The sequence below is a fragment of the Manis javanica genome, chromosome 5, assembly GCF_040802235.1.
Source record: "Manis javanica isolate MJ-LG chromosome 5, MJ_LKY, whole genome shotgun sequence".
Lineage (NCBI taxonomy): Eukaryota > Metazoa > Chordata > Mammalia > Pholidota > Manidae > Manis > Manis javanica.
Window position 1 is genome coordinate 21644517 of NC_133160.1, and position 23035 is coordinate 21667551.

Sequence of the window (23035 nt, forward strand, 5' to 3'; positions counted from 1 at the left end):
AAATCCTGTTGGCTCTACCAGACCCTCTCACTTTTCAACCCCTCACCATCATCATCCTGGCCAAGCCACGCTTCTCTTCCCTGATATAGTGGGTCTTAGGAGGTGCAGCCCAATTCTCTCCCCTTGAGTGTGAGTTGAAATAAAGCTAATGAAGCTGAATAAAGGCACTACAGCTTCTCTTTCTCTCTGCTCTTTCTGCCATTCCTGAGGACACCCGGGCAGCCCTGTGAAAAGACCCAGTGCTAAGACATCATCTAGGCAGCAGATCAGCCATCAGTTTGACTGCAGTCTCTTGAGATCTTAAGCCAAAAGCACCCAGCTAAACTGCTCTTGGATTTCTGATCCACAACTGAATGAGACAATAAGTAATTGTGTGTTGATCTGTTAAATTCTGGAGTAATTCTTTGAACAGCAATAGAAAACTAATAAACTTGGATTACTGTAAAAGCTTCCTACATGATAGTGATGCTTCCACCCTTGTTTCCAAAGCTTGTTTCTCCTCAACAGCATAGTCAGAGTGATCTTTTTAAAACACCGACACATAATGCCACTGAGAACCCACCAACGGCTACTCAGAGTCAAAATGAAAATCACTACAATGGCCTACATGGTCCTAATTATTTGATCCAGCCTCTGATTGTTTTCATTCCATGTTTTACTTCTCTCTCCCCTTTGCTCACACCCCTCCAGCCACCCAGATGTCCTTGCTGTATGTGCTTAGAACACACCAAACCACAAAGTCATCTCAGGGCCTCCCCATCCAGTTAGCTTCAGGATTTGCTCCCTTACCACCTTCAAGTATCTGTTCAAATATCACCTTCTCAGCAAGTTATTCCCTAAGTATCCAATATAAAATACCACCAGCCTTCCACACATACTTCCACACCAATTTCCCAAGTGCAAGAATCTTTTTTTTTTATTCACTGCTGTCTTCCCAGCTCCTAAAACAGTGCCTGTTTCAAAAATTCTCAATCATATTTGTAAATGTAGGTTGGTCACGGGGATACTAGTACAGCATGAAGAATACAGCCAACGATTCTGTAACATCTTCCTCTGTCGACAGATAGCAGCTGTACTAGTGGGGGTGAGGATTTAACAATATTGTTGAACCACTGTATTGTATACTTGATTATCTATCAATATAAATAAATAAATAAAAACAGTGCCTGGTATATAGAGGGTACTCATTAAATATTTGACTGATTGAACGAATGAATTTACGGACTTAAGGTAACATAGTCCACATTCCCAATGTCCGGCAAAATGCTGACAGTTATATAACCTTCTAAAAGGTAAAAAGAACAGATCACGTAATTTGTATAGCACTTCACTCTCTCAAAACAATTATTTGCAATCTTCATAAAAAACCCTTTGAGATAAGATTGTCTTTATTCTACAGACAAGAAAACGGAAGCTCAAAAAATGGAAGGCAAATAACCTGGTCAGTGCAAAGACTGAACCCCAGTCCGCTTCCAAACTCTATGCCCTCTCCATTACACTACGCTGCCTCCTAAATCATGAAATATGAAATCCCAGCTTTGTGAGGGGCACTTCTTAAAGTGGTCTAAATCTGTGGCTCTCTGGTGGAAAAGGAGCAAAGAAAGGTAGAGTGAGTATAAAGAAACACAGGGCTAAGAGCAGGTTCTAGCCTGGGGTTTGTCATGAACTCACTCTGTATATTTGTGAACATCAGTTCTCCTCCCTAAGCCTTCTCAATAAAACGTGCATCATAATCCTGCCCTCCATAACTCGTGAGGGTATTATAAAGGCTGATTCAACATACATTTATCAAACCCAAAGGAAATCTAGGGAAATAATCATGTGAGCTGGGGACAAACAGCTCAGAATTCGTTTCCCAGCTCCAGGCACTTATTAGTTGTGGGACTCTAGGCAAGTCGGTCTACGGGCGTCTGTTTCTTCAAACATAAAATGTGAAGACATAGGATCCACTTTACGGAATTGCTCTAAGGATTAAGTGTGCCTTTCCACGTAATACATTTAGGAGCTCCTCACGCTTTGTAACGATTCAGTAAATAACAGCATTATCATCATCAGGTACTAGAGCCTGGGATATAGAGATGAAGAGGCAAGGCACAGCGCCCCACGTGCATGGGTGTAAACATGGGGCAGGGTGTGACTCGGTGCAGTTAAGTGCGAAAGCCAAACAGCTAGATTAACTGCTCCTGCAAAGGATTTCCAAGCACGTGGTAGAGTTGGGTCCCGAAAAAATTACAGTGATTCAGAGTGGGACGGCGGGTGGGGCAGGGCTTTCGCACAGATCACGTGCAAGGCCCAAGGACAGAGGGAGCCGCATAATTCTAGGAGTCGTGAGAGACGGCCAGGCGTGCGCAGCGCCTTATCCTGACAACCCCGAGCCAGTCGGCTGTTGGATACAAGATCGGGAAGATCCCTTTCGGCACGGGCTGGAACCCAGAGTGATGGCGGCTGTAGCACACGGACGCAAGAGGTCAGGAGTCCTAGCACAGGTCCCTCTCTGGGCCTCGGGTTCCTCCCGGGGATTGGGAGGCCGCTGCCGGAACGGGATCCCCAAAGGCACCCTTGGCGGGCCAGCCTTGGGCCTCGGACCGTTAACCCGGGAACCTCCCGCCGCCCCTGAGGCCTCGCCTCACCTCACCACTCTCGAGTTCATCGGATTCCCAGCGTGTCCCTCCGCGCCGGAGTGGCTTAAGCCGCCGCGGAGGCCCCCCACCCTCTTGGAACCCGGACCCCGCCCCCAAACTCCCGCCCTTTCGAGGGCTCCGCCCCGCTGAGTAGGGCTCCTAGGGCGGACTGCGTAGTTTAGGGGTCTCCCTCCATGTTGAGTACTGGCAGCTGATTTATTAAATCTCCCAGAAGGAAAGAAGGGATTATATTAAGAGATGCAAGATTCCCTCGCCAGAACTGAGGATGCCCAGGGTTACTGGACGTTCTGTCCGAACTAGGGGATTTCTGGTCGCAGAGAAAAACTTGCCCTTAGCCATCCCCCTCCTGGCTTCGGAGTTACGCACTGCGCATGTATGAGTTCGCCTGGTTCTAGGTACGCCTACGCACTGCTCCTCCCTCGATCCCGCGTACAATTAATGACTTGAAGAATAAACGAATCGGCCTTTTGGTCGCAGTAAAACCTGCAGGCCGACCGGCTTTAGGGTCTTCTCACCTTCAGATCCCTAAGCTCCAAGCACCCTCAGGCAGCACAATGCTCACTGCATAGTGACTTAGTGTCGTGTGAACACAGCCCTGTTTTCACCCACATGCCCTTGCACAGGGTGTCCTTTGCCCGAATGCCCTACGTTCGCCTGCTGAACTACAGTTTTTCTACTTTTCTGAGTAAGTCTGACTTCCTCTAGGGAATTTTTCTTCCGTTTATGCCTCAGGCGTCATTTCCATAGTGTTTGTGCATAAATTATCAGTGCACTTTCTTAGAGGTATAAATCTCATTTACCTGCCTCTCTTCCATTCAGGGGTTCTAAATTTTTAGTTGGGACTTAAGAAAAAAACAAAAAGCTTGGGAACTCCTTAAAGTGCAGACGTTTGGGTTCTACCCTTAGGGAGTCAGTAAACCAGGAATCTGCATTTCGGCAGTACTCTGGGTGGTTCCCATGCATCCATCAGGAGCACATTTTGGAAAGCACTGCGTAAGATAGTGCATCTCCAACACAAGGCCTGATACAAAGTAAGTGCTTAGTGCCGAGTGACTAGGTGGATGGATGAATGGATAGGAATGAAACAGGCCATCCACAGCCAAAGGGAGCACTGATAAGAGCTATATTACATCTTTCCTCCTATAAGGAAGAAAAAGTTCTTAAAAGTTTAAGAAAAAGTAAGTGGGGGGAAAAGGAGAGAAGGGAGGACATTGATTCTGAAAGACAAGCCATCTAGAGAAGAAAGAAGAAACATCCCAGACACTGGACAGAGAAAAAGATGCAAAGAATCAGTGGTGTGGGAATCCACCTGAGGGAAATACTCCTGTAACAGGTACTGTGCAAAAGAATGTTCACTACAGTGATGCTTGGAATGGAGAGTAAGGAAACAACCTGAATGTTACACACACCAACCTCTTTTCTGTCTCCGTGTACATACTTTGCCTTCTACCTAGATCACTTTCCCCGGAGTGAACTATGTCTGACTTGTTCCTAGTATTTAGCACAGAGCCTGTCACATGGTAGGTGCTAAATAAGCTTCCACTGAGTGAATGAATCAATTAGCCTCAGTGTTACAAAGGTTAATGACATAAAATCTATCAGCAAACCACAGAATACATTTTAGGACCATGAGGAATAAACATAGGTTTCAGACTACCAATACATACCAATAAAGGGTAAATGGAGTAGAAGGGGATTAGACTGAAACGGTAATCATTGATCTTTGTAAAGGGGGATTCACTAATTTATTCCCTTACTCATATATTCATTCACCTGGCAAACATTGTTGAACATCTATTCTCTACTAGTGTTGAATAATACAGTGTATTAACAGTAAGTTGGAAATTCCATTAAAACATAATAATGTAGCACAATGGGTATTTTTTCTGGACCAGAGCAGGAAGTGGAGGATAGTGCATGTGTGAAAATGGGTAAAATTCCCCTCCTAGAGGTTTTCTAGGCCCTGAAACTACATCAGCCTTCAAATGTCCCACAAAGTGCCAGGAACATTTGGAATAAACAAACAGGTATTCATATACATCACTTTAATTGTTTAGGGCTCAAGAGCCCTATGGGACAAGATTTAATCCAGACATGATTAGAGTCTGGCCATGTTCAAACTTGTTTAATGAACCAGAACTGGGAGGAAGCCTCAAAGGAGAGAGGAACAATGGATCAGTTGAAAGAAAACCACCCTGGTCCTTCCCAGGTGAACTGGGCTCTCCCTTTTATGTCCTAAATTCCACCTCTGGGAATATGCTTTCAATCCTAACCCTCTCCCAGGGCTATAGTATGGACCCTGCATCCCAGCCTTGCTCATTGTTATATAGAAAATCCCCCTGCCCCATGCTAAGAGGCTGCCTGGATTGACTGACTTTTTACATTTTTTTTTAAGTATATTGAAATTAAAAAATGAGGTGCTGAGAAAAGTTTGTATTTTTTCTTACAGCCTAAAATATGTTGTAAAAAATTCTTAAACCCTTATCTATAGGGCCAGGAGAGTGGAGGAGAGAGAATTTATGTGGAGATATTTCTGGCTACAAGTTTTCCTTTTCTTGGGGAAGATTTAACTCTTCAAGAGAGTTAACTTGGGAGAGACAACTTCCAGGAAGGTTTGAGATGCCAAAGCCATCCCCATTGAGCGTGGGAAGCATAGCGCCTGAATCTACCTTTTCTGGCACCCCAAAACAATTACAATAGTAACCCTAAGGATTATTGATCATACATCATGGTAACAAGTATAATGATCATGAAAAGGTTTGGAATATTGCATGAATTACCAAAATGTGACACAGAGACACAGTGAGCAACAAGAGACAGGACTGCTAACTCTTGGTAGCAGACCAGGGAGAGTGCTGCTGTGCTAGGGTTGGCCTGCTCTCCCGGAATTTGTTAGGGAATGTTTTCTGTAGGCCAGATGTGGGCTAAGTGGAAGAGAGCCTGCATAGGCCCATCCTGGATCCTGTTCAGTAGGGCCTCTTAGAGAGATAAAGGGACCCCAGAATGAAGAAGACAAATGACCATTGGCAATAGAGATAGATGCTTTCGCTAAAGGGAGTGTGGGAGAGGGGCCCAGCTGAGAACCCCTGAAGAGCCTATAAAAGCACCCCAAGATGCTTTGATGACTGACAGGAACAGCTATAAACATCTGCCAGACCCAGAAGGCACAAAGCCAGCTATACTACAGGTATATCTTGTTTTATTGCCCTTTACTTCATTGTATTTCACAGATGTATTTTTTTTACAAATTGAAGGTTTGTGGCAACCATGTGTCAAGCAAGTGTACTGATGCCATTTTTGTAGCAGCATTTGCTCACTTTGTGACCTGTCACATTTTGGTAATTCTTGCAATATTTCAAACTTTTTCATGATTTTTATACTCGTTACGGTGATGTGTGATCAGTGATCCTTAGTGTTACTCTTGTAATTGTTTTGGGGTGCCAGAAACTGCACCCATACAAGACAGGGAACTTAATTGATACATGCTGTGTATGTTCTGACTGCTCCACCAACCAGCCAGTCCCCCAACCCTCTCCCTCTCTTTGGCCCTCACCATTCCCTGAGACACCCAGTATTGAAATCAGGCCCATTAGTAACCCTGTAATGGCCTCTGAGTGTTCAGGGGAAAGGAAGAGTCGCACGTTTCTCACTTTCAACCAAGAGCTAGAGATGATCAAGCTTCGTGAGGAAGGCGTGTTGAAAGCTAAGACAGGCTGAAACTAGGCCTGTTGTGCCAAACAGTTAGCTAAATTGTAATTGCAAAGAAAAAGTTCTTGAAAAAATTGAAAGTGGTACTCCAGTGAACACATAAATGATAAGAAAGCCTAACAGCTTTATTGTGATATGAAGAAAATTTTAGTGGTCTGGATAGAAGATCAAATGAGCCACAACATTCCCTTAAGCCAAAATCTAAGCCAGAGCAAGGCCCTCTCAATTCTATGAAAGCTAAGGGAAAATTCTAAGAATGGCGAGGAAGCTGCAGAAGAGAAATTTGGAGCTAGCAGAGGTTTATGACGTCTAAGGAAAGAATCCATCTTCATAATGAAATTGCAAGGTGAAGTAGCAACTACTGATGTAGAAGCTGCAGCAAGTTACCTGGAAGATCTAGCTAAGATGATTCATGAAGGTGACTACACTAAAAAACAGTTTTTCAGTATAGATAAAACAGTCTTATATTGGAAGAAGATGCCATCTAAGACTTTACATCTAGAGAGGAGAAGTCAGTGCCTGTGTTCAAAATTTCAAAAAACAGGCCAGTTCTCTTGGAAGGGACTAATGCTGCTGGTGACTTTAAATTGAGGCCAATGCTCATTTACCACTCTGAAAATCCTAGCACCTTTAAGAATTATGCTAAATCTACTGTGTTTGTGAGAAAGGCACAACAAAGCCTGGATAACAGCACATCTATTTATATCATGATTTACTGAATGTTTTGAGTCCACTGTTGAGACCTACTGCTAAGAGAAAAAATTCCTTTCAAAATGTCACCACTCACTGACAAAGCACCCAGTCACCCAAGAGCTTTGATGGAGATGGACAATGAAATTAATGTTGTTTTCATGCCTGCTAACACAACATCCATTTTGCAGCGCATGGATCAAGGAGTAATTTCAACTTTAAAGTCCTATTATTTAAGAAATATATTTCATAAGACTCTAGCTGCCATAGATAGTGATTCCTCTGATGGCTTTGGCAAAATAAATTGAAAGCCTCTGAAAAGGATTCACCATTCTAGATGCCATTAAGAGCATGTGTGATTCATGGAAAGAGGTCAAAATACCAACATTAACAGAAGTTTGGAAGAACTTGATTCCAGCCCTCATGGATGATTTTGAGGCATGCAAGACTTCAGTGGAGGAAGTAACTGCAGATATGGAAATAGTGAGACAACTGAAATTAAAAGTGGAGCCTGCCCCGGAAGATGACTGGTTAGCCAGAGACAGGTAAGATTCCTCAAGGGAGGAACAACCTAAGACAGGCACAGTCGCAGGGGGGACATCAGGTGAGAAATTGGGGAACAACAGTGGTGAAGCTTAGAACCTCACCCCCCTGTTTTGAGAGAAAGCTTCTGCATCCATGGATGTTTTATTGCCCTTGTCTAGCTCGGATTAGCACATAGTCTACAGGCACACACCTGATCATCTACAATTGCTCTCTTACAACACTAAACTATGTTTTCTACCTTTATCTTGCATCTACCTACCACTTCAGCAGTTTATTAAAAATAAAAATAATAATAATAATAAAGGGAGAAATGTGGGATCCACATATAAATCAAGTATAAAAATCAAACGAATATTCATATTTGACCTGATTGTTTATAGTTCATAATGCGTGATCAGAACTGAAAGTTTCTGTGATGAATGCCCTTGTACTGTTCACCATGTAAGAACTTATTCACTATGTAAGAATTCGTTCACTATGTAAGAACTTGTTCGTTATGCTTCAGAAGATTGGAAACTGATGAGAACTAGGCTTGAGATGGATTAATGATTGTGCATTGAGCATTGACCTCCCTATACAGAATTTTATTGTTGTTAACAACCATTTGATCAATAAATATGAGAGATGCCCTCTCAAAACAAAATAAAACAAAACAAAAAACAAAAAAACAAAAAAAAAGTGGAGCCTGAAGATTTGACTAAATTGCTGCAATCTCATGATAAGACTTGAATGGATGAGGAGTTGCTTCTTAAAGGATGAGCAAAGAAAGTGGTTTCTTGAGATTGAATCTCCTCCTAGGGAAGATGCTATGAAGACTGTTGAAATGGCTAAGGACTTAGAATATTACATAAAGTTAGTTGATAAATCAGCAACAGGGTTTGAGAGGATTGACACCAATTTTGAAAGAAGTTCTACTTTGAGTAAAATGCTGTCAAACAGCATCACATGCTACAGATAAATCATTCTGAAATGAACGGTCCATCAATGCAGCAAACTTCATCATTGTTTTAAGAAATTGCCACAGGCACCCTAACCCTCAGCAACCACCGTCCTGATCAGTCAGCAGCCATCCACGTTGAAGCAAGACCCTCCACCAGCAAAAAGATTATCACTTGCTGAAAGTTCAGATGATGGTTAGCATTTTTTTAGGAAGAAAATATTTTTTAATTATGGTGTGTGCATTTTTTTACACATAATGCTATTGCTTATTTAATAGACTACAGTATAGTGCAAATGTAAGTTTTATAGGCACTGGGAAACCAAAATACTCATTGCCTCTGTTGCAATACTTGCTTTATTGTGATGGTCTGGAACCAAACCTGCAATATCGTTGGGGTCTGCCTGAAGATACTTTAAGTGCCCTAAAGATGCCTCTTTGGGAAGTACAGTATACTGTATTTTTCAGATTGAGAAGGTGAAAACCTTCAGAAAGAATGAAGAGTGTGCTGGTCAGAGTCCTGCTTTAATACAACTGAGCACCAGTTTTTTCTAATTTAGGATTAAAATCCACAAACCCAGAGAGCATTTCTGCTTATGCAAAGGGAAATCCAGAGGAACATGGCAGGAAGAACTGTGGGCTTGGAGGCAGACACACTCACCTGGGTTTGAACTCCTGGGTCTGCTTGTGTTCTTGAGCAACTCCCCAACCCCTCCCCTCTCTGAACCTCAAATTCCTCAGCTGCAAAAATGGGGATAATAATACTTACCTATTAGGGTTCTTATATGAACAGTGGGAGATAAAGGGAGGGAGGAGTGGAAAGAGTCCAGCAAGAATCTGAGATTTTTGAGTGCAAGAATGGCAATAAAGTTTCCAGGTCCGTAACTCTTTCAACAGTGGTTATTTCAAGGGAGGGAGATTGGGAAAAAGTGAAGAGAGGACTTTCTCTTTTAGTACAGTTTGGTATTGTGTGAATTTTTTATAATGAGCATGATTTGACTTTGTAATTAAGATATATTCAGTACAGATAACATACCTCAATAAAAAGTTTTTTCTTTTAAGTTTACATTGCATAGAAGGTCAGCCAGGAGACTGTTAGGAATAGTTGCCTCCAAAAAGGACTGAAGACTTGGGGTCTGAGGTAGGAGAGAGACTTCCTGTGTGTTCTTTTGTACTGTTTGAATTTTTTTCATCATGAATTTCTTTTACTTTGCTTTCTAATATGTATTACTTTTTAAAAGGCGTTTTAATTATTTTTTTTAAATAAAGAAAGATATTTTAAGTAAAGAGTAAAAGTGACAGATGGATGGTTACTTTGTCCACGTCTAACACCCATAACAGACAGACAGGCACATACACCTACAGTTTCTAGGTTCTAGTGTCTGCCCTGGAATGGATTGACCTAGGACAGAAGGCCCACACTCTGACAAGGTGCAGTTCCTGAGGAGCTCAGCTGGGGGAGCCATTGAGACCCCACTGCAAGGGAGCCTGGAGTGGCGGCCTCCGGGAAGTTTAACACAAACCAGAATGATGGTTGAGGGAAGGATTAGGCTGCTCTGCTCTTGCAAGGCCTCCCTAGATGGGGAAGGCACAGTCTCTGCAGATTAGAAGTGCAGATGAGGGGCAGGGACTCTAGGCCCTTCTCCTGGCCAACCCCTTGCATGCATGTAGGGTGGTGTCAAGAAAGATCAATTCTTCCTTGCTATGGGAAGAGCACTGGATTCAGAGTCATATGTTTGGGTTGAGTCCTATCTCCATCATTTCTAGCTATGTTACCTGTGTCAGCCATTTCACTTCTCTGAGACTCCATTTCCTCATTTGTGAACAAGGACAATATTAACAACTGAATCTCTTTTCTCAAAAATCTATAATTTATAGAACACCTAAACTTTATTCCGGTCACTGAAAGAAAGATGTTCTATGTATGTAAATACATTTAGCTCTTATAAGCAAATATTTCTATCGTAATTTTGCAAAACCAGATTTTTAAAAATACGTAAGTAATAGGTAACATGTAGGTAGTACTTACTATGCATGAGATACTGTTTTAAGAACAATTATAATAACTCTATAAGATAAGTATATTATTATCCTCATTTTATTCATGAGGAAACTGAGGCACAGAGAGATTAAGTAATTAGCCTGAGATTACACAGCTGGTGAATTGGGAAGCCAGGATTTGAAGGCAGGTAGCCCAGCTCTTAATCATAATGTCACAAATCAGACAGCTGTCTTGCTTAAAACTCTCCATTGGGTTTCCCACTGCACCAAAAATAAAATCCAACTTCCTTTTTCTGCCTTTCAAAGCCATATTCCATGTGGTCCTGGTATGATCTACCTCATCTCCTGTCACCCTCCCCCTTCCTCATTCTGCTTCAGCTACCCCAGCTTCTCAGGCATGGTTCTTCAGCTATGCTAGGCACATTCCTGCCTCAGGGCCTTTGCTGTTGCCTCCACGTGGAGTGGTCATCCCCCAGACTTTTGTGTGGCTCATTCCCTCACCACGTCTGGATCTCTGCTCAGATGTTACTCCCCTCCATGAGACATTCCTATCTAAAATAGACAAGCTTCTGACCCTACTTAATTTTTCTTCACACCCCTTAGGATTTTCTGATATTATGCATTTGTTGGCTTATTTGTCTGTCCCACGAGAATATGAGCACAGGCCTGGTTGTCTTGTCAACTGCTAGATAGATACCCAGTGCTCAGGCCCAGGACCTACTACATGGTAGACACCCAATATAGAGATGCTGGATAATTAAGTACATGAATGAATGACTACTCAAGGTCAACCAATTGCTTGGTGGCAGAGCCAGGATGCAAACCCAGTTGCCTGATCCTGGAGCCTGTGCTCTCAGCCACTGTTCTGTGCTGGGCTGACTCCAAGAGATGTCAGGAGGTTCAGATAGCACAATGTGAAACCACTTTGAAACTTGCTAAGTGCTTGAAAAGAGCAAAGGATTATTATTAATATTCAGTGTTTGCTCATCTGTGAAATGGGGATAATAATACTCTGGCCTGTCAACTTTAAGAGGATGTTTTGTGGAGTGCTAATGAAATAATGGATGGGGGAATGTAAAAAGTTAAAGGCTCTACGTAGCTAGAAGGGACTGTAAAGATTATTTCCATGCCAGTGGCTCCCAAAGTCTCCCATCCTCTACTTCAACTTTGACATTAATATTGCTGACAGGAGAGGGGGAGGCAGGGGGACATGGGGGACTGAGGGACTCTGTGTCCCAGTAATTAAATATGTTGAGACTGAAGCGTTGCCAGCGGCAGCATCTGGTTGTAATTACCAGAGGGGACCGAAGTGATTAGTCACCTTTATAGTGAGAGCCAGGCTGGTCCCCTGGGCTCCTCCCTGGAGAGGGTCTCCTAAGCAAGCTCAGAGTCCCCTTTCCCTGCTGCCACCCCATTTCTGGAGTTCCCTCGTCCTCAAGTCTCTGCTCTGAGACATCTCCCTGTCCCCCAAAGTCCCAGCCCATTAGCCGAGACCATGATTGAAAGCCAAGAATACCCTAATTGCCCCATCACCCTGTCACTTCTTGTGTGTCCAGAGGCCAGGTTAGGATTCTTTGATATAAAATGTGCCAAAACAGGAATTAGGCCTAAAAACAAATTTAACCTTTCTGAACTTCACTTTCTTCATTTGAAAAATGGGGGTACAATAGAGTACCTTCATCACAGAGTTGTGAAGATAAAATAAAAGTACAGTGGGATACAGAGGTCAGAGTTTAGTTTACTCAAGTATGTGTTCAATAAATAGTAGCTATTATTAATATTTGCCAGGTGCTAGGCTAGTCACTTCTCATGATTCATTTCATTGAATCCACAAAATCCTCATGGAGGAGAGGGCACATGAGTTGGCACTTTTCAGTGGGTAGGTTTGAGAGAGGGGGACGGTTGGAACAGACAGAGCCTGGAGGCCTAGAAGCCAGTTATGAGGGAATCACAGGACAGGTGAGGGGGGCTGGGGCAGCGAGCAGTGAGGAGGGAGAGGAGTGTTGAGTGCCAGAGATGGCTGCTTTAGTGACAACGAGTCAAAAGGGAAGCCAAGTGTTAATGAATCTGGGCAACTAGAGGATAGCAATGGCTTCAGCTCTTCCTTAAAGCTCCCCAAAGAGTGCCTGGTGGCACATTGGTCCTTTGAGATGGGGAGATGGAGCTTTACTGGGTTTTCTGACCTAAGAGCACCAGATGAAGCTTGAAATGGCAAAGTTATGCTGCTCTGCTCTGAAGAGTAGCAAGGATCTGGGAGCCTCACCATGACAAGGCTGGTCGGGCACCTGGACACCCCACCTGTGAGTTTCATTTTCTTTCATTCATCACGTACTGGCTTGTACTCTTTCAGGTTACCAATCATGACCTTACTAGGAATAGATCTCTATTAGACAGGCTCAGAGAATCTCAGATTCAGAAGGAAGCCTACCTGACTACTACTTCTACGTTCGCCTCTGCCTCCTGTGGTGAGACAGTGTTGAGTGAAATGTACAAGAAGGGGTAATTGGCTCTGCCTGGAGAGCAGGGAAGACTTCCCAGAGGAGGTGAATTTTCAGCTGAAGCTTTCAGGATGAGGAGGACTTCCTCCTTTTGTAGGAGTGAAAGGAGGGTATTCCAGGTGAAGGGAACAGCTTTCCCCCATGAGTCCAGCCGGAACTCAGATTTTTTCCAGAGCTACCAGAATCTGAGCTTCATGTGGGAAATCATTGCTTCAGCCTCCTGCAGGGGCCGCTGCTGCCCCAGGTTGGGGCTGCCACCTCGGGACTCAGCAGGTCCTTCCCAAAAAAGTCTGAGTCTTTGCAGGGGTGGTAGTAAGGTATACCCTAGACCTGCATCCATACAAGGAATAGGCTCAGGGGTGGCAATGCCCCCAAAACCTGAAGAAATTAGCTCAGTCAGTGGCATCTGGGTGGAGGGGTATAGTGGGTACAGATATTTTTCTGTCGCTGGGTCACCACAAGTTTATTAAAATAAAAGAAACTGTGGTTAAATGCTGCCATCTGTGCCTCACTCCCAACAACAAATCAGGCCCAGACTAGATGCAAGGGTTAAAACCACTTTAAAAACACCCCAAGGACTTAACTGAAAACCCACATTCCCTGTGCTTCTGAGGCTTAAGACGTTTGAGCTCATTCCTTGGGATCTCTTCAGGAAGGTGGAGTGGGCTGCCCTGTGAGGCGGAGGTGAAGACCCCTGAGTCTGCTCCACGGACTGCGAGGCCCCCTAAGCCTTCAGTCCCGCTGCGGGGCTCCGTGCCAAGAGCCCCTGTGAGCCATGGCCTCGAAAGGGCAGCGGTGATTTTTTTCACATAAATATATCGCACTTAAATGAGTTTAGACAGCATGACATCAGAGAGTAATTAAATTGGTTTGGGTTGGAATTCCGTTTCCAATTCCTGAGTTCAGGTTTGTAAAAGATTTTTCTGAGCACCTGCAGGCTGTGTGTGTGTGTGTGTGTGTGTGTGTGTGTGTGTGTGTGTGTGTGTGTGTGAAGTATTTTCACTGGAAAGGATTCAAAACTTAAAAAAAAAAAAAACTGGAGCACACAGGCAGCATTACGCCATTCTTCCTTCTTGGAAAAATCCCTCAGCCTTATACAAGCCTCCTTCAAGCCCTCAGTCAGTTGTGCAGGAGAAAGGGGGCGGTCGGCTTTCTCCTTTCAAGAACGAGTTATTTTCAGCTGCTGACTGGAGACGGTGCACGTCTGGCTACGGGAGCATTTCCACTATGGGACTGGACACAGACGCACACCCGGCAGACTTAGAGAGTCTCAGACTGAGGAGAAAGCCTTCCCCGCTGCTCCCACCGCTGCTGAGGGTCTGCTCCTTTCATGGTCTTTCCTGCCAAACCAGAGGCACCTTCACTGCTGCTGCCCTTCTGTCCGGTGTCATCCAGCGGCTGGCCAGAGGATGAGACTCCTCAAACTCACTTTCTTGCTTTGGCACCTGGCTTGGCTGGACCTGGAATTCATCTGCACTGTGTTGGGTGCCCCTGACTTGGGCCAGAGACCCCAGGGGGCCAGGCCAGGATTGGCCAAAGCAGAAGCCAAGGAGAGGCCCCCTCTGGCCCGGAACATCTTCAGGCCAGGGGGTCACAGCTATGGTGGGGGGACCACCAATGCCAAGGCAAAGGGGGGCACCGGGCAGACGGGAGGCCTGACACAGCCCAAGAAGGATGAGCCCAAAAAGCTGCCCCCCAGATCGGGTGGCCCTGAACCCAAGCCAGGACACCCTCCCCAGACAAGGCAGGCTGCCATGCGGACTGTGACCCCAAAAGGACAGCTTCCTGGGGGTAAGGCACCCCCAAAGGCAGGATCCGTCCCCAGTCCCTTCTTGCTGAAGAAGGCCAGGGAGCCTGGGCCCCCTCAAGAGCCCAAGGAGTCGTACCGCCCGCCTCCCGTCACGCCCCACGAGTACATGCTCTCGCTGTACAGGACGCTGTCAGATGCTGACGGGAAGGGAGGCAACAGCAGCGTGAAGTCGGAGGCCGGCCTGGCCAACACCATCACCAGCTTTATTGACAAAGGGCAAGGTGAGGGGGCGGCGTGGTGGGGTACGGCTCCGAGGGAGGGGCATCTGCATGCATGGAGGGGCTTTTCAGAGCCCTGACACTGCACTGGTGGGACATGGTGTGTGCATCTGGCCTCGGGTGGCATCTCCACCATTCCAGGTCCCAGGCTGCTGGCATGTCAGAGCTGGAAGGCACCTGGGCACTGCAATTCTAAGTCCAATTCCTGCTAGATGCAGAGGGGGTTACTGAAGCCTGAAGAGAGGAGCCCTGACCTGCCAGTTGGTGGCAGAGTTGGGGACCAGAGTCTAAGACTCTTACCAGGCCATGCTCTCTTTCTGTGTGGGTTGGCCAAACTTTCTAGACTCCAGGTGTTCATACATTTTCCCAGATGGCAGAGAAAGAAATGAATCTCTAAGTTCTGTTGGTTCCACAGCTTTGCTTTTAGGATAGCGGGTAGAGGGGGCAGGATAGGTGAAGTCAGTAAGGCATCTTGGAATCAATGAATGACATTTAGATATGTGGCGGTGGTGGAGTAGCAGACCTAGGGTCTGACTCACAATGTGACCTTGGGAAAGTCTCTTCTCTCTTTGGGGTCTCAGTTTCCCCATCTGTACAATTAGATGGGGGTTGATTGTTGATTTCTGAGAGCCCTTCAAATATGAGAGCTTTCTGTCCTGTTCTAAACACATCACTGTTACCATTAAGCCGGGAGAACTCTGCTCGCCCTCCTCCGCCTCTGCCCGAGTGTTACCACTGCGGCCTTTCCTCTCCACTTGCTGTGTGACCTCAGCAAGTCCTGCCCCCTCTTAGGGCCTCAGTTTCTCCGTAAGTGTAAAGAGGGAAGTGGATCACTGATTGCTAGGGTTGCTTGCAGCTCAAATGCCTTCGTTCTGTGAGTCTTAGGACTTTGGCTGGCAGGGTGGGGGAGGGGTCAGAGATTGGGAGAGGCTCCTCATTAGAGCTGGCCTGTGGGGGGGGTGACAGGGCGGGGGAGGCACAGGAACAGCAGGTCTGGCTCGGGTCGGGGAGGTGGCTGGCTGCCTGCCCAGCCAGGGAAAGCTGTGACCCCTCGGGGGCTCATAAAATAAGTCCTTGTGCCCCCCAACACTAAGGGAGCTTGGAGAGGGGGAGATGAGGGAGTTTAAAGACCTAATTAGTCACCTTCTAGAGCAATGTATGAATGCTTCCTAGTGGCAAGTTGGTGTTTAGGAAGGAGGGCATGCTGATTCAGACATACTGCTGAGTTTCGAATAGACTCACGCCGCCGTATATATTTATACATAACATGCTAAATCACTCATGAACATACATGCACACATACCTTCTTACATATATATGTAGAATTTTCTTACATACAGACATGCACGTACAGATACATACCCCTCAAATATTCACACAAGCCCAGTCATACATGCACATACATGTCACACATTACCTTTTATATTCACGTATGAACCCAGTCACATGCACGTGCAGACACACACACTACACACACACAGAAACACACACTCACCCAGACATATACACAACAAAATCATTAGACTAGAAAGCCAGGGAAATTGGACTGTAGATCAGCTTTGTCATTAACTAGCTGTGTGATCTTAGGTAAATCACTTTCCTGTATCTGTGCCTCATCTGTGCACCCAGAACATCAAGGTATTCTTTAGAGGGTAAGCAGTTCAGGACTGGGTATAAAAAGTTGTAGGCTAGAGTTCCAACTCTGCTTTTCCCTAGCTAGGAGACCTTGAGCAAGTCACCTAACTTCTCTGAGCCTCAGGTTCCCTGTCTGAAAAAATAGGGATGATTATAATGTCCACCCCACCGAATTCACCAGGGAGATGTCATATTAGTTAGCAGGTGGGAAAGGGATAGGTAGAAGGCAGTTCTAAGGCCAATGGATCTTTGACATGCATAGTCATTGACACAAACACTGGAATCACTCACATCACCCACAGTCCTATCTACAGATAAACAGCACTACTTGGTCAGTTGTGTAGGAATCTCCCTTATTTTGAAGAGGCTCTCAGTGGTTTGGGTCTTGGACTCTGTCAGAGTGGGGAAGAGGTTAAAGCTCTGTCAAGTGGGGAGAGGGCCATGGCCCTCCCCTGAGGCCTCAAGGTGGTTGGCTGCCTTGGTGAGGTTGGAAGGAATGACTTCTGGGTGTTCTCTCTAGATGATCGAGGTCCTGTGGTCAGAAAGCAGAGGTACGTGTTTGACATTAGTGCCCTGGAGAAGGACGGGCTGCTAGGGGCCGAGCTGCGGATCTTGCGGAAGAAGCCCTCAGAAACCGCCAAGCCAGTGGGCCCTGGCATCGGGCGGGCTGCCCAACTGAAGCTGTCCAGCTGCCCCAGTGGCCGGCAGCCGGCCGCCTTGCTGGATGTACGCTCCGTGCCAGGCCTGGATGGATCTGGCTGGGAGGTGTTCGACATTTGGAAGCTTTTCCGAAATTTTAAGAACTCGGCCCAGCTGTGCCTGGAGCTGGAGGCCTGGGAACGGGGCCGGGCTGTGGACCTCCGTGCCCTGGGCTTTGACCGGGCTGCCCGGCAAGTCCACGAGAAGGCCCTGTTCTTGGTGTTTGGCCGCACCAAGAAACGGGACCTGTTCTTTAATGAGATTAAGGCCCGCTCCGGCCAGGATGATAAGACTGTGTATGAGTACCTGTTCAGCCAGCGGCGAAAACGACGGGCCCCCCTGGCCACGCGCCAGGGCAAGCGACCTAGCAAGAACCCCAAGGCCCGCTGCAGTCGCAAGGCTCTGCATGTCAACTTCAAGGACATGGGCTGGGATGACTGGATCATTGCACCCCTTGAGTACGAAGCCTTCCACTGCGAGGGGCTGTGTGAGTTCCCCTTGCGCTCCCACTTGGAGCCCACGAACCATGCAGTCATCCAGACCCTGATGAACTCTATGGACCCTGAGTCCACACCACCCACCTGCTGTGTGCCCACACGGCTGAGTCCCATCAGCATCCTCTTCATTGACTCTGCCAACAACGTGGTCTATAAACAGTATGAGGACATGGTGGTGGAGTCTTGTGGCTGCAGGTAGCAGGACTGGCCTTCTGTCTTCGTGGGTAGCACATCTCCAGGATTCTGGCCACAAGAGCCCCTCTCCACACTCCTGGAATCACAGAGGGCTTGGGGAGCTGCAGCCAGGAGTGTCTACCCGGCTTGTATGAAAGGGGATACCTCACCTTTGAGTGGGACTTGGGCCAGAGGTCCTTTCTGTCCTCAAGTGCCCCTGTCGAGGATTTCTGCCCTGCTGCTGCTCACTATGGCGGGGACAGGCCCATGGAGACAGACTCTGCATGGGAATGGGACCCAGAAGACCTTGTTCTCCCGTGAGAGTCAGTCTGACTCCTCTCCTGACCTGGGCCTTCTTGGAGGGCTCCTCTAAGGAGAACCACAGCTGCCACCTCCTCCTTGAACCACCATTATGCCTGGTGACTGTCTGCGCCTCTGGCAGATGAGTTGCTGATTAGGCAGGGGTGGGAAAGCCCGGAAGACGGCTTGGGCAGGGGCGAGGAGTGTGAGGCAGTTAACTGTTCCATTAAAGTGTACATTAATGAGATAAAAAGCAAAACTGTGCCTAAAACTGTGGCAAATTTCTTGTTTACTCCAGGGAACCTTGTACCCCCTCAAAGAATGACTGACCCAGGGAGGGGAGGTGGGTTCCCTGAAGCAGAATGGGACAGAGCGTACAAGCTGAGCTGGGCCAGTGCCACCTCTAACCCTGCTCCCATGCCTTGCAAAGGCCCATTGGTCTGAAGCTCCATCTGCTCCTTTGAGGCCTGGCGATAGAGTTCAGTTTTCTTTTCTTAGTCAAGCTTGTCTCCAAAATGAATCTCTAAATAGGAGGGAATTTGGGGGTTTTATTTCCTCTAAGTCATCCTACCTCATTCACCAGTGTCTGCCCTGTCCCCCTCCCACCACTGTACACTCACAGAATCAAGAATCAACTGGCAACCATTTAAAGGGCCCTCTACCTTTCACTGGGGAACCTGGGCCACCAGGGATCTCCTCCTCCCCTATTGTGGCACCTACTTTTTGCCACTGGCCACTGCTCCTCACATGATCTTGTTTGTAGTCCCGCTACCCTCCCGCTCAGTGCCTTCGCTATTGTCTACTGCTCACCCATCACTTCCTACCCCCTCATCCCAACTCCAAAAACAGAGCTGGAGCCCCTCCCCTTTATATTATATATTATGAAATAATTATATTTTAGATAACTAACTTCCCCACTAACCTTAGACGGACCAATGCCAGAGATAACTGACAATGTTTCCTGCTGGGGACTTGGCCCAGAGTAAATGCGCACTTCCCTTTCTCCACTAGGATCCTTGGAGAAGCACGGGGCGTGAACTCTTGGGAGGGGAACGCAGCCCACTGGTATAGAAATTTGGGTACCTGAGCTCCTGTCCTAAGGGCTCAGGATCAGGTTCTGCCTGGCTGAAGAAAGGGAGGACGAGGAGAAGGGAATCTAGGCCTCTGCATTGCACCTAGGGGGCCTCAAAAATTTCTCCACCTCTGTCCAGCTGGGTCTTTGATTCCCAGGGTTCCTAGCCAAAGCTGTTTCAACAGTAGGGATTCCTGCCCAGCTATGGGCAGATCTGGGTCCCTTCCCTCTAGGCCTGAAACCTGAGTTGTCAGGATCTGAAGCAAGAGCCCAGTGCAGGGGGCAGCCTACCTTTGAGCTGCCTTCCTGGCTTGGAGGCTCTTACCTGTCCCTGAGGGGCAAGCCTGAGCCTGGAACCTTCTCTGGCTGGGCTTCGTTGTGTTTGGCTGGTGGTAGAACTGAAAGCTCTGAAAGTAAACAAAGGAGCTGCCACGGCAGACAGAGTTCTCGTGTGTGTGAGAGGAGATGAGCCTGGGAAGGAGGTGCCAGGGAAGTCAGGCAAAGGGCTGTTGGTACAGGGAGAGCAGCGTAGAAGCAGGGTGGCTAGAAACCCAAGAGCAGAGAAGCAGAGAAGGAAGGGGTCACAGGTGGGGGTGGCTCCTGCATGCGTTTATTTTCTGGGCTATGTGTCCCTCGTTTCTTGGAAAGTCTGACAGCGGAGCTGCTCCCTGCCCTTAGCCTTGCCAGAGAGCTTCATGTCATCTCAGCCACAGTGCTGTGTCTGCCGTTGAACTGACTGTTACGGCTCTAACTTGAGACCCTAAGAGCTTCCTCCCCACCTCGACCTGCACTACAACTCTCTTTGACAAAAGAACCACTCGGACTGTCTCCTCCCCACTTTCCCACCCCGACTATGGGGATCCACTCAGATCATGGTGCGTGGAAATAGCCCTCCATTCTAACCATTTGATCTGTTCAACTGCCTCCTTAGAAAATTATCTCCACCAGGCACCCACCTCCAGTTCCAATCATAACAAGCTGTGTACTTGTACATTATATCCTTGTGCAAAAGGGCACAAGGCTTGTGTCATTCTTTAGAGTTTACAAACGCACTCTCAGCCATAATCTCACCACTCTGAAGGGCTCAGAAGGCAGCCCAGTTTCAAATTTCACATCAGTCACTGAGAGTTAGAGGCCTTGGGTGAGAGGCTTAATTCCATGAACCTTGATTTCCTTATTTGTGGGGGAAAAAAAGAGGGTGAGGGGTAAACACCATATCTATTTCATAGGGCTGTGAGGATATGAAAGACTCAGCAAAGCAGCTGGCACAGAGGTGGCACTTAATGAATATTAGCTGTTAATATTGGTGTGCTTCAAATAGCCCTATGGAGCAGACAGGAAGAGGAATATTGCCCCCATTTTACAGATGAGGAAGCTGATACCCAGAGATGTAACTGCAGGTCTCCTGCAGTTGTCAGTATTCTTTGTACAATTCTTGCTACTTCTCTGGACACCCCCTACACCCCTTGTTCCCCCGCCACAATTCTACTGACCTCAGTCCTGGCAAGTAGTCCAATTACCTTCCTGGGGCTTGGTTTCCTGGTCTTAACAAAGTACCTCCTTGGGGACACACCATATTGTGAGTTCCTAGGGAGAAATAACTAAGCAGATAACTTAGGGCAGGGAAAATGGGAGACTCACAGGGGAATAAAGAGGTGAGGCTTGGCAGTGCTCTGATGCTATCTCTTGGCCCTTTCCACATCCCTGTGTCCCAAGGCCAGAAGCAGGAGAATCAGCTTTTCTGGGCACACAACCTTAGGAAGCCTTTCAGGCTTTACTGGCTCCACAACTTGTTCTTCTAACCTAAATACTGATACAGGAAGCAGAGTGGGGAAGGGTTAGTCACATATTCTTGGGAGTTAGGAGGATTAAGGTTCTGTTCTGATGTCAATACTTCCCAGCTGAGTGACTTTGAGCAAGTTACTTAACTGCCCTCAGCCTCAGTTTCTCTATCTATAAAAGAGGGATAATATAAAATTTAATGGGCCTGGGACTCAGAAATGGGGAATTAATTCTTCTCATTAATCTTTGACCCACATCCATGCATTTGTTAATAAATATTTTTTTGAAGGCCTACCATGGCTCAGACACTGCTGAGCATTGGGATAATAACACAACCACAATTGTTAATGTTTATCAAGGGCTTATTATGTGGCAGGTACTGTGCTTAGCACTTCACATGAATTCTCTTATCTTGCAATGACAATGTCCTCAAGTTCCTTACATGAATGAAAAAGAAAATAAAAGACCCCAAAGGATGCTAGAATGATAATAGGATGAATCAAAGGAGATGAAATAAAACAGGGGAAAAGTCAAATTATCCTTCATAATGCATAAACCAACCGTATAATATAGGATATAAACAAATGTGATTTCACAACTTCAGATTGTGAACTCAACTGGATAAACTGAATGTAATGTGGGTGCCTAAGAGCAAATATTAAGTGTGGCCTCATTAACAGACATGTAGTTTACAAACCCAAGGATGCTGGTTCTGCTCTCTTAAGCAGGACTGGAGTGTTGGGATGGACAGTGTAAGGGAGAAGCGAGGTCAAGGGTGAATCCTGCATTTTTTTTTGATTGGGTAACTGGGTGGTGTGCCATTCAACAACAACAAAAAGACAGAAGGAGGAACAGATATTGAGAGGAAGAATATGAGGTCAATTTTAGACATGTCAAATTTGAAGAACTCTTATAAAATTCACTGTAAATATGAAAAGCAGCAATTCTTCCACGAAATGATAAAAAGAAGAAAAGGTACATGTACATGACAAAAGCACGATTTTGGGTTTAGTGGTGGAATACCGAGTTTCCTTTTGATAGCTTCTATTCTATTTTGTCTCCGAGGTAGGAGGTGAAGTGTTCTGTTCAGAAACATTAGGAAGGGGTCAGAGTCAAAATTTGAGGAATGTGGAAAAGGTCCCTGCTATGGGTTGAATTGTGTCCAACAAAAAGATAGGTTAAAGTCCTAATCATCTCCCCCACCTGTGAAAAAAAAGACTTTATGTGGAAAAAGGGTCTTTGAAGATAGAATCAAGTTAAGATGAGGTCATTAGGATGGGCCTTAATCCAATATGACTGGAGTCGTTAAAGAAGAGACACAGAGAAGACAGGGAGAAGGCCATGTGACAATAGGAAGAGATCAGAGTTAGGCAGCTGTAAACCAAGAAACTTGGGATGGCTGGCAACTGTTAGGAAGAGGCAAAGAAGATCCTTGCCTAGAATCTTCTGATAGAACATGCTCCTGCCAACACCTTGATTTCTGACTTCTAGTCTTCAGAATTGTGAAATAATACATTTCTAATTGTGTTAAGCCCCCTGGTTTGTGGGGTTTTGTTATGGCAGCTCTCGGAATCTAGTACAGTTAAAATAGCCGTTTTGGAGAAGAGGGGCAGAATTGAGTATAATAGAAGTTGGTTAATATATTTGGTGGTAGCAATATGCCCCTCATGTGATTTTCTCCAGTAGTACCCAATAATCTATGTGCAGGCATGGAATATATGGACAATTACAGAGTTAGGGTCTTTCTAGGTGGGCAGGATAGAAGGACATCTGAGCAAGAGAGTTAATATTGGCAAGAGAACAATTTAATGATAGACCATATCGTT

At 46.1% G+C, this 23035-nt stretch overlaps 3 protein-coding genes and 1 long non-coding RNA gene across 13 annotated transcripts in view; 2 read left to right on the forward strand and 2 right to left on the reverse strand.

Annotated features, from left to right (window-relative positions):
- Window positions 1-3304, reverse strand: part of CEP250 (centrosomal protein 250) — a 45206-nt gene extending 41902 nt beyond the window's left edge. For 6 of the 10 annotated variants that reach the window (XM_073236669.1, XM_073236672.1, XM_017644073.3 and 3 more), the window contains exon 1: window positions 2631-3301. The gene's annotated coding sequence lies outside the window, so the exon portion shown is untranslated. Of the gene's footprint in view, window positions 1-2630 lie in introns of all 10 variants that reach the window. The other 4 variants (XR_012131374.1, XM_073236674.1, XM_073236670.1 and 1 more) reach the window with 2 other exon arrangements.
- UQCC1 (ubiquinol-cytochrome c reductase complex assembly factor 1) overlaps window positions 2327-23035 on the forward strand; it is a 150092-nt gene continuing 129383 nt past the window's right edge. The window contains exon 1 of the mRNA XM_037012775.2: window positions 2327-2467. The gene's annotated coding sequence lies outside the window, so the exon portion shown is untranslated. The remainder of the gene's footprint in view (window positions 2468-23035) is intronic.
- On the forward strand, window positions 2329-18080 carry GDF5 (growth differentiation factor 5). The gene is made up of 3 exons (XM_017644077.3): window positions 2329-2467; window positions 14203-15053; window positions 17206-18080. Exons 2-3 carry the CDS (start codon window positions 14432-14434, stop codon window positions 18078-18080), a joined length of 1497 nt encoding a protein of 498 aa, XP_017499566.3. The 5' UTR covers window positions 2329-2467; window positions 14203-14431.
- On the reverse strand, window positions 17018-21077 carry LOC140849474 (uncharacterized). The gene is made up of 3 exons (XR_012131376.1): window positions 20921-21077; window positions 17966-18152; window positions 17018-17217 (listed from the first exon to the last, which is right to left on the reverse strand). It is a non-coding gene; the product is annotated as an uncharacterized lncRNA (long non-coding RNA).

Excerpts from the sequence above, each read along its gene's own strand:
- GDF5 (XM_017644077.3), top strand. The coding sequence starts at position 14,432 with ATGAGACTCCTCAAACTCACTTTCTTGCTTTGGCACCTGGCTTGGCTG. Across the intron at positions 15,054-17,205 it reads CTTTATTGACAAAGGGCAAG|ATGATCGAGGTCCTGTGGTC; the intron begins GTGAGGGGGCGG and ends TGTTCTCTCTAG.